Source organism: Dermacentor silvarum, chromosome 5, assembly GCF_013339745.2.
Source record: "Dermacentor silvarum isolate Dsil-2018 chromosome 5, BIME_Dsil_1.4, whole genome shotgun sequence".
Classification (NCBI taxonomy): domain Eukaryota; kingdom Metazoa; phylum Arthropoda; class Arachnida; order Ixodida; family Ixodidae; genus Dermacentor; species Dermacentor silvarum.
In genome coordinates, this window is record NC_051158.1 from 56,760,490 (window position 1) to 56,772,702 (window position 12,213).

At 47.3% G+C, this 12,213-nt stretch overlaps 1 protein-coding gene across 1 annotated transcript; it reads right to left on the reverse strand.

Moving 5' to 3' along the window:
* Positions 1-4,108: 4,108 nt before the first annotated feature.
* On the reverse strand, positions 4,109-10,974 carry LOC119454128 (uncharacterized). Its single transcript, XM_049667940.1, has 4 exons — positions 9,791-10,974; positions 9,160-9,230; positions 7,572-7,781; positions 4,109-4,116 (listed from the first exon to the last, which is right to left on the reverse strand). The coding sequence occupies exons 1-4, from the start codon at positions 10,972-10,974 to the stop codon at positions 4,109-4,111; spliced, it is 1,473 nt and encodes a 490-aa protein (XP_049523897.1).
* Positions 10,975-12,213: the final 1,239 nt, after the last annotated feature.

Here is a 12,213-nt window from a genome sequence, read left to right on the forward strand (position 1 = left end):
ATAAACTTTATCATCACCCGTTCTTTCATGTAATACCCTCGAACGGAGAGCCGTTACGGTATACTGAAATAAAATAAATAAAAATAAATAATTATGATACACGGCGTAGTGGGTTAGTCCGGAATAATTTTTGCCACCTGGGTTTCTTGAACGTACCTACAATCCATGGTAAAACGGCCTCGTCATGATCATCCTTTCAAGCTAAAGCGCGCGTTTTCTCGTGCATCACGATACGCTCATTCTTTCATACCACGCACTACCACCGAGTGCAATAACCTGTCATCTGACACTGCAACAAAACTCGACATCGATCAATTTCAGGAACTTGTTTGGTCGTATCTTATGCCCTGAAATCTCATAAACCGTGCTCGTCCCTTTTTGTCGTATCACTCTTTTCGTTTCTTTTTTCTCGGTTTTTATATTTACTGACAGTTAAAAAGAACTGTTTCGTGATTATGAATTTCAGTGTTTTGCATTATATAACCATTGCATTTTTCCGCATTGCATAAAATGAAATTTGAACAGAAGCTGGACTTACATTATGTCTTTTTTAGATGTTTCATTTCTTTTTGCAGAGTGTGATTGCCTTTTCTTTTTTTTTTCTTACCTTGCATGTTGTTGTAATGTTACCTTTGACGATGTTGCTTACCCCCCCCCCCCTATGTAATACCCTCCAAATGAGGACCTTTAGGGTATACTGAAATAAAATAAATAAAAATTTATTATTATGATACACGGTGTAGTGGGGTACTCCGGAATAACTTTTGCTACCTGGGTATCTTGAACGTGCATGCAATCCACGATACAACGGCGTATTTCATTTCGCCCTCATTTGAATGCAGACGCCGCGGCCGGTATTTGATCCCGTGGCCACGCGTAAGCAACGCAATACCAAAGCCCCTGCGCCACGACGTTGGGAGCGCATTGACATGAGTAACCCTGTAAACGCCGAGGTATGCGCACTTTATAACCTGGGGCGCGATCTTGTACGCGTTCTAAAATGGAACGAAGGCGGTCCGTTCCATCGAGCCGCACACGATTGGTCAATTTGAACCGTGAGCCGCACACGATTGGTCAATTTGAACCGCGACGATCAAATTGACCAATCGTGTGCGGCTCGATGGAACGGACCGCCTCCATTCTATTTTGGAACGCGTACAAGATCGCGCCCCTGCTGTCTGAAAAGCAGAACCAGAAACAAATAAACGTGTGGTAATATAAAGGCTAAACGTAAAGTACGAAAATTGAACGCGCATGCCTATCAGCAGCATGCTGCATCGTGAAGCGGATCTTAAGGATAGACCACCCGGACATTGTCTATATTTAAGCCGTTGATGAGCGGTTGCGAATTTATGTAGAGCACTGCGCACTGACGTCATACCCGCTCTTCCATTTTTCTTGTATTGGAAAACCTGCTCTTCCAGACTTTGCTTTGCTTTCTCGACTTTTCAGTTAACAAACGGCATTATAAATGCTGCATCTGCACGCCTATGCTAACGTATGAAAAAAAAAAGGTTTCTTTTTTATTTTTTCTTCATGCGAAAGCATTGTATGACCCATTTATTGAGAAAGCTGGCTTTAGTAGCAGCGAAACGGCAACTAAATTCCCGTCGGCTGCCATGGCACATTACATGCGCTTCTCGACGGAGACGAGCATGCGAAAGGGAATGGCTGCTGCCGTGCAGGCGCACCGGGTCGCGTATTTACATTTGCTAGTAGGTACAGCGTTTGACCGCTGGCGCCACGCTGCGCCGCTCGCGCGTACTATGCTTCGAGCCGCCGCCGTTGGAACGGAGGAGGCGTTGACGGAGAAAACGCTGGGCTGGTGGTGACTTAGCCTGCTGTTGGGATCGGTGGTATATTATAAACGCATCACTGTTTTGATGATCCAAATATAATCTCACTATCAGGGAGGGAGCAGTCTACCTGACTGGAGCAGTATTTTTTTTATTTGGGGTGTTGCTACGCTGCGCTCCGCAACACCCCAACGACCGCCGCTTCGCGTCGGCGCCCGGCACCACGGCTACCGCCGTGGCGCCGGGGTTCAAGCGACCGCGCTGGCAAACAGTGAGAGAAAAAAAAGGGAAAAGCGTGATATTAAAAAAAAAAGAAAAAGTAACTAGAGCGGGTTTCGAACCCGCCCACGGAGGATCCCGAAGCGAGGCCATACAGCCACGCTTCCAAGGGATGCATTCGTGCAAACCATATCATTGCGTTCGAGCGCCCTCGGTGAACGGAACCACCTAGAAACGCGGTACGTGCGAGCGGCGCAGCGTGGCGCCAGCGGTCAAACGCTGTACCTACTAGAAAATGTAGTGTTGCCACCGGGTCTTCCGCTGTGACGGAAGGCATCGCGGAAGGCACCACCGAGGGCATCGCTGTGACGCCACATCACCCTCGCTCTCGGAAGCCTGTGTTATCCGTGTATTCCTTGTTCTCGAAAGCTCTCACCTGCGTTCTTACTTCGCCTCGGTAATCGCCATAAAGAAATAATATATGCATAACAGAATAAATTCGAAAGGAACCCGCGCGGTCAATTTTGCGCTGTTCCCCAACTTTCGCACCACGAACCAACTAGCCCAAGCCACAAGCCTAGCAAAGGAAAGAAAAACAACATTACGGGGGGGGGGGGGGGGCACTTAGAACTTTCTATGCATGTGAATGCGAAAGCCTATACTCCGTTTCATACATTGCAGTCAATACTATGGAAGCTATAGAGAGTTCTTGCAGTGGCTTCGTTCGGACTTGGATATAGTTCGCTGTTTTTCGACTGCATTGTGCGCAACGTTTTTTATACAGGCTCAGTTGTAAATGAAACACGTTTCAACCATCAGAAACCACCACAAGGTGATATACGACTGCTAATGCGTTGTTTGAGGTCATTTTTATCGTTGTTGTTCTTTTCGGGTTTAACCGTCAACCAAAAAAATGTCATTTATAATTCTCCTAAATGAGCTCTTCTCCTTTTAAGCGGTGCTGAGCGCTTTTCAGCTATGGAAGAAGGGGAAGCTAGTAGTACGAATAATCTAAAGTTTTCTTTTTGTTTTCATTTTCATCAGACGCGAGAATCTGATAAGCACAGAATATACATCACTATAAAGCATATGTCCTGGTCATGTATCTGGAGGAAAGGAGACGTGTGACCACTGTGGGGAAACTCGGAATCCGGCAACACAAACATGAAGCCTATGTTTGCAGGAGAAGCGAGCTATCAAATTAATCGTTTTTGTACCGATGAAAACACACCTATAAAAATAAATGACACTAAGTACATCACTGAATCACTGTTGTCTTAGAATTCTTCAGTTTCGAAAGCAATAAATAGTGCTCGTTCTAGTTACACACATTTAAAGCGTAGTGTTTTGTACCATGTATATTTCAATGGAGTACGTAGCGCTGGTGTCTTTCTGATGCAGTTCCTTCAGGACCCAGAAGATATATACCTGAAGCAAATTTCAACACAGGCAGAGGTAAAGGATGAGTGTGTCTGCCTGAAGTCAACATACCTCGCGAACGGAGTTGATGGAGCTGAACGCACTCTACTCTGCTACCACTACGTGCGTGCCCAGTGAGTAAGACGTGAATTGTTTCAAACTAGCTGTTCTCTTTCCAAATGTTGTTTACAACCGAATTGTTGTTTACAACTCAAGAGCACTTTGTCTGCGAAATTTCAATGGTTACTTCGTTGTCCTAGTGTTAAAGTGGGTATGGCAGTTTATGTGCAACGAGAATGTAAAACCTACCTGCATCCTCTCCTTACAGTCAAGAAGAAATGTGTGATTGTTGAAGCGAATGACTCGATATGCCAAAAATTTGCAGTTGTGGCATATGGCAGCAAATATTTCTTCTCACATTGTGGAGTTATGATTTCATGAATATCTTTTCAAATTGAACAACCCAAACAGTGTAATTACAATGCAAGTTCGTTTTTTTCCTTCTGAATAGCTGTAAAGGGTAGTTGAGCTTTTCAGTTACGTGTAAAGAATACTTCAGAAAATCGCGCGATCTTTTTAAAATTTGTTAGGATTAGATATGAGTGTGATTTCTAGTCCACAATTACTGTGGCTGCATTTGGTCCGCGTGAACATGATGTCTATCTTTTAAAAAGTCACAGGCCTGCGCGGCACACACAGCACAGTCACAGCGTAAGCTCGGGAGCACGTTTATTGCGCGCCTCGTGTGAATCGCATATCATCGTTCGTGCCGGCGCGCACTGCGTTCGCAGGCAACTTACCTAGATGGCGCCACCATACTGGCGGAGGCTCGGGTCGTCTGATCCTGCTCGCTTGAGAGCGTTTTAGGGCATTTTAGATGCGATGCATCTTATGCTCGGGGCTATGTCACTCCCTTCCTCCCTCCGCCGTGCGTTGTCCACACCCCTACTGCGCATGCGCATCCTCCTCCCCCTCCTCTCCTTGTCTCCTCTCCTCTCGCATTCCTCCTCTCCTCTCCAACGCTTCTCTCCTCTCTGGATTGCGCAACGAATGGCAACACCTACGGCTCCGCTCGCGATAATGCGAAGCAGCTTAGGTTAGAGGCGCGATGGTAGGCGCCCCAGAGGCACCGGCAACAGTCACCAACGCCGCGCGCGTTCGGTGCGAACGCGGGCAAAACGCCGACGGCGTCGACAACAGTTCTGCGCGTTGCTGGTGCTGCTGCATGTCCAAGTTTACACAGCTGATAAAACTACCTTGAGTCGACCCCATGGCTGCTTCGCATACTGCGCAGGGTTCCCCTACGGGAAGAGGGTGTAATTTTTTTCCGCTGCCCGATAGCAAGCGCTTGCGTGGCTCAGTGATAGAGTATCTGGCTCCCACGCAGCGGGCGCGGGTTCGCTGCCGGCGGGAAACGCGCACTTTTTTCGCATTTCCAGCGATAGCAGGTACGGCGGCTAAACGCCGGCGGCGGCATCATCGCGAACCGAAACGGCTATTGGAATCCATAGCAGCTTATGCTGTAAAATAAAGTAAAAAGCCTAGCATACGAGACCATGTCAGACATATCCGTGATGGAATCAGACAACACGATCGAGATTATGCACAATATAAATGCGGCAAATATATCTCACTTATTGCACTTTTCGAGAAAGGAAGGTCTCTCAAGATGCTCGAATTATTAGCTATACAATAAATTAAAGCTGAATCCATCCTAGAATAAATGTCGACAGTAATGTCATTTGCTTTGAATCACAATAGTCACACAAATTATTGGCAACACCAAAATACACCGTGTATAAGGCGTGTATGAAGCCAGATTTCTTTCTCGTGCTTCCCACAGTGTCCATGTCATCATCATGATCAGCCTATATTTTATGTCCACTGCAGGACGAAGGCCTCTCCGTGCGATCTCCAATTACCCGTGTCATGCGCTAGCGTATTCCAACTTGCGCCTGCAAATTTCCTAACTTCATCTTCCCATCTGGTTTTCTGCCGACCTCCACTGCGATTCCCTTCTCTTGGTATCCATTCTGTAACCCTAATTGTCCACCGGTTATCCATCCTACGCATTACATGGCCTGCCGAGGTCCATTTCTTCCGCTTAATGTGAACTAGAATATCGACTATCCCCGTTTGTTCTCTGATCCACACCGCTCTCTTCCTGTCTCTTAACGTTAGTCCTAAGATTTTTCGTTCCATCGCTCTTTGTGCGGTCGTTAACTTGTTCTCGAGCTTCTTTGTTAACCTCCAAGTTTCTGCCCCATATGTTAGCACCGGTAGAATGCAATGATTGTACACTTTTCTTTTCAACGACAGTGGTAAGTTGCCAGTCAGAATTTGGTAATGCCTGCCGTATGCACTCCAACCCAATTTTATTCTTCTGTAAATTTGTTTATCGTGATCAGGGTCCCCTGTCAGTAATTGACCTAGATAAACGTACTCCTTTACAGACTCTAGAGGCTGACTGGCGATCCTGAATTCTTGTTCCCTTGCCAGGCTATTGAACATTATCTTTGTCTTCTGCATATTCATCTTCAACCCAATTCTTACACTTTCTCGATTAAGGTCCTCAATATTTTGTTGTAATTCGTCTCCATTGTTGCTGAATAGGACAATGTCATCTGCAAACCGAAGGTTGCTGAGATATTCGCCGTTGATCTTCACTCCTAAGCCTTCCCAGTCTAAGAGCTTGAATACTTCTTCTAAGCATGCAGTGAATAGCATTGGAGAGATTGTGTCTCCTTGCCTGACCCTTTTCTTGATAGGTAACTTTCTACTTTTCTTGTGGAGAACCAAGGTAGCTGTGGAATCCTTCTAGATGTTTGCTAAGATATTCACGTATGCCTCTTGTACTCCTTGATTACGCAATGCCTCTATGACTGCTGGTATCTCTACTGAAGCAAATGCCTTTTCATAATCTATGAAAGCCATGTAGAGAGGTTGATTGTACTCCGCCGATTTCTCGATTACCTGATTTATGACATCGATATGATCCATCGTAGAATATCTCTTCCTGAAGCCAGCCTGTTCTCTTAGTTGGCTGAAGTCAAGTGTTGCCCTGATTTTATTGGAAATCATCTTGGTGAATATTTTATACAATACTGAAAGCAAGCTAATGGGTCTATAATTCTTCAGTTTTTTAACGTCTCCCTTCTTATGGGTTAGTATAATGTTGGCGTTCTTCCAGCTTTCTGTTACACATGAAGTCATAACGGCCATTCTTGCCAATGGCCGTTATGAAGGCCGACTTCTTAAGCTTCTCCTCTTGTACGTTGGCTACTTCGCAGTAGTGCTCGAATCTTTCCACGTACGAAGCAAAGTCTTCATCGCCGTCCTCCAGGAATGCGTCGAATTCCCACATCTTGGCCATGCCGTGCTGTGCCCTGCCTCAGTTCTTCACGGGATCCGCCCCTTCCCATCGTAATTTCGTTTCAGCATCCTCGTCGCCAGTTGTTGTAGCTCGGGAACAAGAAGGCAGCTGTGACACGTTTCGTGGCGAACAGTTTAATCTCATAACCCAGCATCTTGCTTGGCAATATATACACACAAGTTGCGGTGCGTCAGTAGTGACGTCACCGCGCTTTGTCCTTTTATTAGATACAACATTCCTTCTCCCTTATTTTCTTTAATATCCATATCTTTCAGGCTGTCGCCGAACCCTTGTGCTTCGGCGTGGCAGAGGTTCAGGAGGTTGTTCAACGGCGGTAGAGTCTGTAGCTTCCGACGTTGGTTCCTGGACCTCGGTAGGAGTTTCCTCTGTTTCTTCAGGAGTCGCCGGACCAGGTTGCGCTAGAGGTGCGCCAGTGATGCGCACTGTTCTGGGTAGAGTAAGAGGAGTACTTGTATTAACAATGTCATCAGCATGCATGAATCGCTGCTGGCCTTCCACCTTGACTATGTAAGTTGCAACGCTGACACGGCGAACAATCGTTCCTTCTAACCAGTGCGGGTCGCCTGGTCGAATACCTCTCACCCGGACTCGTTCTCCTGCATCAAATTCCCTCCAATTCTTTTTCTGTCCCTTGTCTTGATCTCTAGATGGAGTAGGCTCTGACCGCTTGGCTAATTCAGGGTGCAAAATGCTGAGACGCGTCCGCGGTGCCCAAGACAGGAAACTCTGTGCAGGAGTCTTACCAGTCGTGGAGCATGGCGTGTTGCGGTATGTGAAGAGGAACTGGTCCAGCCGGTGTTCAATGGTTCGGGCTTGCCCCGAGCGTCTCTCGTCTCGCAGTTGGCGTACCAAGTTCTTCTTTACCGTCTGGACGAGCCTCTCTGCTGCGCCATTCGAAGCCGGATGGTACGGAGGTGTCTTGACGTGTTGCACAGCATTGGATCTGAGGAAAACTGCAAATTCGTGAGACACAAATTGAGGACCATTATCTGTCACAATCTGTTCGGGAAGCCCAAACGCTGCAAAAACGGTGCGAAGCTTTTCTACAGTCTTCGACGCCGTGGTCGATTTCATGTGTATAACGTCGACCCAATTAGAATGGGCATCGACAAGCACCAAAAACCAGTCTTGTTTGTAGTATGCAAAGTCTAGGTGCACTCGTTGCCACCGTCTGGCGGGCCTTCCCCATGACATAAAGTGGCGGGTGCAGCGTTTTGGCTGAGCTGGCAAGTTGAACAGCGTCGAACTGTTTCTTCGACCAGCTCATTTAACTTCGGCCACCACACGTGACTTCTTGATAGCATTTTCATGCGAGTGGTACCAGGGTGCCCTTCGTGCAAAAGCTGTAGCACTTCTGGCTGCAAAGATTCGGGAATAACTACTCTAGTGCCCCAGGTTAAGCAACCAGAGTCTAGAGACCTCATTTCGCCGGACAGAATAGGGTGCAATGTCAACATCTGAATGTCTTTCAGGCCAGCCATTCAAAACGAAAAGTTTCACTTTAGACAACGTGCGGTCTTTCTCAGTTTCCGCTTGAATCTTGCTTGCTGGAAGCGGTACTGCTTCAACAGCGGAGAAAAACAGAACGTAGTCGCTCTTGTCTGCTTCGTTCGGAAGCGGCAATCGTGATAACGCGTCAGCGTTAGCCACTTGCGCACCCTTTCTATAAGTCCACTTGTACTGATAAGCCGCCAGTAACAGCATCCAACGTCGCATGCGCGCGGCAGCCATCTGTGGAATTGGCTTTGTCTGGCCAAACAGGCTAACTAGTGGAAGGTGATCGGAATAAATTGTGAACTCACGCCCATAAATGTATTTATGAAAGCGCTTTACTCCAAACACCATGGCCAACGCCTCCTTCTCGATATGCGCGTAGCCTTTCTCGGCGCTGCTTAGCGTGCGCGACGCGTATGCTATCGGCTTCTCTTGGCCGCAAACAACATGAAATAAAACTGCTCCAACCCCATAAGGGGATGCGTCGCAAACCAGACCTAGTGGTTTTTTAGGGTCATAGAAGGTTAGTGCTGAATCCTGAGTGAGCATTTTCTTGCTTTTCTGAAATGCCATTTCAGTCTCCTCCGACCATGCCCAAGGTTCCTCTTTTTGAAGAAGTTGGTATAGCGGCCTTAGTTCCGATGACATGTTCGGCATGAACCGGGAATAAAATGTGAACATGCCAAGATAGGCCTTTAGTTCCGTGCAATTTTTCGGCGTTGGAGCCTTTCTAATTGCTTCCACCTTTTCAAGGCAAGGGTGCACGCCTGTCTCATCAATGACGTGGCCCAGATACCTTACGGACTTCACAAAAAATTTGCACTTTTCGTGCCTTACTTTGACGCCGTGCTTCTCGAAGCGCTGCAGGACTGCTTCTACACGTGCCAGGCATTCGTTGTAGTCGGCACCTGTGATAAGCACATCGTCAAGGTAACAAACTACTCCACACAATCCCTTCAGCAACTCGTCCATGATTGCTTGGAATACTGCTGGTGCACTGGAAATGCCGTAGGGCATTCGAACATATTGGAATAAGCCAATGTGTGTATTTATAGTCAACAAGGGCCGCGAGTCAGGATGCAGCTCAATTTGCTGGTACGCTGACGACAAGTCCAAAACGGTAAACACTTTGCCTCCTGCTAGGACCGCGAACATGTCTTCAACCGTTGGCAGCGGGTAGTGATCAGTTTTAACGCAGGCATTTACTGTCACTTTATAGTCTCCACAAAGACGCACTTTGTTCCCTGGTTTTTCGACTACCACCAACGGCGTGGCCCAGTCACTTTGCGTTACACCCACCAGTACCCCATCAGCTTGTAGGCCATCTAGCTCTTCTTTAACTCGCTCCCTTATGGCATATGGTACTGGACGTGCCTTGCAGAACACTGGCAAGCTACCTTCTTTTAAGGAAAGTTTCGCTTGAAAGCCCTTTATCAGTCCTAACCCAGGAGTGAAAACACTGGCATACCTTTTCACAAGGTTGTCAGCCGTAAGCTCCGCTTGCACCGTGTGAATGCCATTCAAGTCGACGTCTAGGTTCTCAATCCAATCGCGTCCAAGTAGCGCTGGCTTGTTTCCTGGCACCACAACTACTGGTAGAATCTTGCGCTGTCCGTTGTACTCGACCGGAACCTCGGCTTGCCCCTTCACTTCCAGCGGTGCTCCTCCGTAAGTCTTCAGCTTAACCGTAGACGGTGTGAGCGGGGGAGGATTCACTAGCTGCTTCCACAGGTCTTCCGATATCAGAGAAACAGCGGCTCCTGTGTCTACTTGCATCTGCACGCGCTTCCTTCCGAGCATAAGTTCTACCTGATACGGCTGCTTCGCAAGGCCGGCGTGATGTACGGCGTAGAGCATCATCTCATTATCTTCTTGCTGGTCGGCAACGGCGTGAATTTTTCCCGCACCCGGTGGGCGTTGTCCGCATACTCGAGCCAAGTGACCCGTGCGTTTGCAGCTGTAGCACCTTGCTTTCCGATAACGACAAGAACTAGCGTCATGCTCTTGCCCGCAACGGTGACACTTTGTCTTGGTTGCCTCGTATTGCTTGCCTGGCTTGCCCGCAAATGCCGCTTTCCTGCCTGTCTTCCTTATCGCATGGACATCGGCTTCCGTTCCACTGCCAGGTCGAAACCCCCTTGACTCCTGTTCCGCCATTTCAACGCTTTTGGCAAAGTCGCAAGCAGATTCAAACGACAGCTCCTTCTTTTTTAGTAGACCCGTCTGAATGGCAGGGTTTCGCAGTCCAGCGACGAACCGGTCGCGTAGTGCATCGTCAAGGAATGTGCCGTACTTGCATTTAGCGGCCAAGTGCTTCAGTGCAACTGCAAACGTCGCTACTGTCTCACCTTCCGCTTGGTACCGCCTGTTGAATCTGAATCGCTCTGCGATGATTCGGCTTGCAGGCTCGTAATGGTCACTCAGTACCTTGACCAGGTCTTCGAGACTCTTCTCCGCAGGGGTCGCCGGTAGAAGCAAATCCTTGAGCGTTTTGTACGCATTCTTGCCAATGGCCATTATGAAGGCCGACTTCTTAAGCTTCTCCTCTTGTACGTTGGCTACTTCGCAGTAGTGCTCGAATCTTTCCACGTACGAAGCAAAGTCTTTATCGCCGTCCTCCAGGAATGCGTCGAATTCCCACATCTTGGCCATGCCATGCTGTGCCCTGCCTCAGTTCTTCACGGGATCCGCCCCTTCCCATCGTAGATTCGTTTCAGCATCCTCGTCGCCAGTTGTTGTAGCTCGGGAACAAGAAGGCAGCTGTGACACGTTTCGTGGCGAACAGTTCAATCTCATAACCCAGCATCTTGCTTGGCAATATATACACACAAGTTGCGGTGCGGCAGTAGTGACGTCACCGCGCTTTGTCCTTTTGTTAGATACAACACTTTTCAAGCATGATATCTCCTCCATCTTTGATTAAATATACTGTTATTCCATCTTCTCCAACAGCTTTTCCCCTGGTCATGTCTTTCAAGGCCCTTCTAACTTCAACGATAGTTATAGAAGGAGCCTCTGTATCCGGTTCATCACTCTTTTGAATGAAAGTAGCTTGGCTGTTTTGGGCACTGTACAGGTCAGTATAGAATTCTTCCGCTGCTTTTACTATGTCATCGAAATTGCTGATGATATTACCATGCTTATCTTTCAGTGCATACATCTTGCCTTGTCCTATGCCAAGCTTTCTTCTTACTGATTTAATGCTGCGTCCATATTTTACGGCTTCCTCAATCTTTCCCACGTTATAATTTCGAATATCGCTTACTTTTTTCTTGTTGATTAGTTTTGACAGTTCAACGAATTCTATCTGATTTCTTGAGTTGGACATTTTCATCTTCTGTCGTTTCTTTATTAGGTCCTTTGTTTCTTGGGAGAGCTTACCTATTGGTTGCCTTGGTGCCCTACCTCCCACTTCAATTGCTGCTTCTGTGATGAACCTAGTTACGGTTTCATTCATTACCTCTATGTTGTCTTTATCTACCTTTTCTAAAGCTGCATATTTGTTTGCAAGCACCAGCCTGAATTGGTCTGCTTTTACCCTTACTGCCTCTAGGTTGGTCTGTTTCCACTTGACTAATTTCACTCTCTCTCTCTTCAAATCGAGAGAAATGCTAGACCTCACTAACCTATGGTCACTGCACTTAACCTTACTTAACACTTCTACATCCTGCACTATGCTTGGATCGGCAGAGAGTATGAAATCTATTTCATTCCCTGTTTCTACATTAGGGCTTTTCCGGGTCCACTTCCTGTTGCTGCGCTTCCTGAAGAAGGTATTCATTATTCGGAGCCTATTTCTTTCCGCGAATTCTACTAACATCTCTCCTCTTGCATTCCTAGAATCGATGCCGTAGTTGCCAATTGCTTGCTCCCTGTCCATGTGTCCATGTA

Coding starts and splice junctions, on each gene's coding strand:
- LOC119454128 (XM_049667940.1), bottom strand. CDS start 10,974: ATGGCCAAGATGTGGGAATTCGACGCATTCCTGGAGGACGGCGATAAA. Junction 9,231..9,790: donor GCTGACAACCTTGTGAAAAG/GTATGCCAGTGT, acceptor TGCTTATCACAG/GTGCCGACTACAACGAATGC. Junction 7,782..9,159: donor TCGAGAAGCACGGCGTCAAA/GTAAGGCACGAA, acceptor ACGAATTTGCAG/TTTTCCTCAGATCCAATGCT.